Source organism: Triticum aestivum, chromosome 3A (genome assembly GCF_018294505.1).
Source record: "Triticum aestivum cultivar Chinese Spring chromosome 3A, IWGSC CS RefSeq v2.1, whole genome shotgun sequence".
NCBI lineage: Eukaryota > Viridiplantae > Streptophyta > Magnoliopsida > Poales > Poaceae > Triticum > Triticum aestivum.
The window spans coordinates 404,334,506-404,336,337 of NC_057800.1; the positions used below are offsets into that span (position 1 = coordinate 404,334,506).

At 42.3% G+C, this 1,832-nt stretch overlaps 1 protein-coding gene across 1 annotated transcript; it reads right to left on the reverse strand.

Moving 5' to 3' along the window:
• Positions 1-341: 341 nt before the first annotated feature.
• Positions 342-1,150, reverse strand: LOC123061424 (ribulose bisphosphate carboxylase large chain). The gene has a single exon (XM_044484523.1). The coding sequence runs from the start codon at positions 1,146-1,148 to the stop codon at positions 348-350; it is 801 nt and encodes a 266-aa protein (XP_044340458.1). The 5' UTR covers positions 1,149-1,150; the 3' UTR covers positions 342-347.
• Positions 1,151-1,832: the final 682 nt, after the last annotated feature.

Here is a 1,832-nt window from a genome sequence, read left to right on the forward strand (position 1 = left end):
CCCAATAAACGAAGACTTTTTTCTGTAAATACTGCGTATTTGATTCCATTATCATATGATAATACTATATTTTATTATTTTATTTGTATTTCTTTATTGTATTATACCTTAATATATATATTCTAGATATATAGAATAGACGAATCTCGATTTGTCAAGTCTCATGATCATATCATGATCTATTTTTATTCGGCTCAATCTTTTTTAGAAAAAAAAGATTGAGCCGAGTTTAATTGCAATCAATTAGAAGAATAAAGAAGAATTACTGCATTTCATAACTTATTTTTTTCTCTTTTTATTTCGTTTCTTTTTTATTTATACCTTCTCTTCTTTATCTTTAGTTTTATCTACTTATCAATAGTATCTACCGGCTCGAACTCGAATTTGATCGCCTTCCATACTTCACAAGCTGCGGCTAGTTCAGGACTCCATTTGCAAGCTGCTCGGATAATTTCATTACCTTCGCGAGCAAGATCGCGCCCTTCGTTACGAGCTTGTACACAGGCTTCTAAAGCCACTCGATTAGCTGCTGCACCAGGTGCATTTCCCCAAGGATGTCCTAAAGTTCCTCCACCAAATTGTAATACAGAATCGTCCCCAAAGATTTCGGTCAGAGCTGGCATATGCCAAACATGAATACCACCTGAAGCTACCGGTATAACACCTGGCATGGATACCCAGTCCTGAGTGAAAAAGATACCGCGAGCACGATCTTTTTCAATAAAATCATCGCGCAATAAATCAACAAAACCTAAAGTCATTTCGCGTTCCCCTTCTAACTTACCTACTACTGTACCGGAGTGGATATGATCTCCCCCAGACATACGCAATGCTTTAGCTAATACACGGAAATGCATACCATGATTTTTCTGTCTATCAATAACTGCATGCATTGCACGGTGAATGTGAAGAAGTAGGCCATTGTCGCGGCAATAATGAGCCAAAGTAGTATTTGCGGTGAATCCCCCAGTTAAGTAGTCATGCATTACATTAGGAACCCCTAATTCTCTTGCAAATACAGCTCTCTTAATCATTTCTTCACATGTACCCGCAGCCGCATTCAAGTAATGCCCCTTGATTTCACTGTTTTCGGCCTGTGATTCATAAATAGCTTCGGCACAAAAGACAAAACGGTCTCTCCGGCGCATAAATGGTGACTCCTACTCCCACCGAGAGTAGGATTCCCCCCTTCCCTAGTTGGACTAGGAGTGGAAGGAAGGGGGAGAGAGGGGGAAGGAAAGGGGGGCCAGCCCCCACCCAATCCGGATTGGGCTTGAGGGGGTGCACCCCTCCTAGGCCTCCCTCTCTTCTCTCCCAGTATGGCCCAATAAGGCCCACATAACTCTCGGGGGGTTCCGGTAACCTCCTGGTGCTCCGTTATATGCCCGAACTCACCTAGAACCATTCCGACGACCAAATATAGTCATCCAATATATCGATCTTTATGTCTCGACCATTTTGAGACTCCTCTTCATGTCCATGATCATATCCGGGACTCTGAACTACCTTCGGTACATCAAAACACACAAACTCATAATACCGATTGCCACCGAACGTTAAGCGTGCGGACCCTACGGGTTCAAGAACTATGTAGACATGAGCCAGACACGTCTCCGGTCAATAACCAATAGCAGAACCTAGATGTTCATATTGGCTCCCACATATTCTACGAAGATCTTTATCGGTGAAACCGCATAACGATCTACGCTGTTCCATTGTCATCGGTATGTTACTTGCCCGAGATTTGATCGTAGGTATCTCAATACCTAGTTCAATCTCGTTACTAGCAAGTCTCTTTACTTGTTCCGTAATTCTACATCCCGTAACTAAGT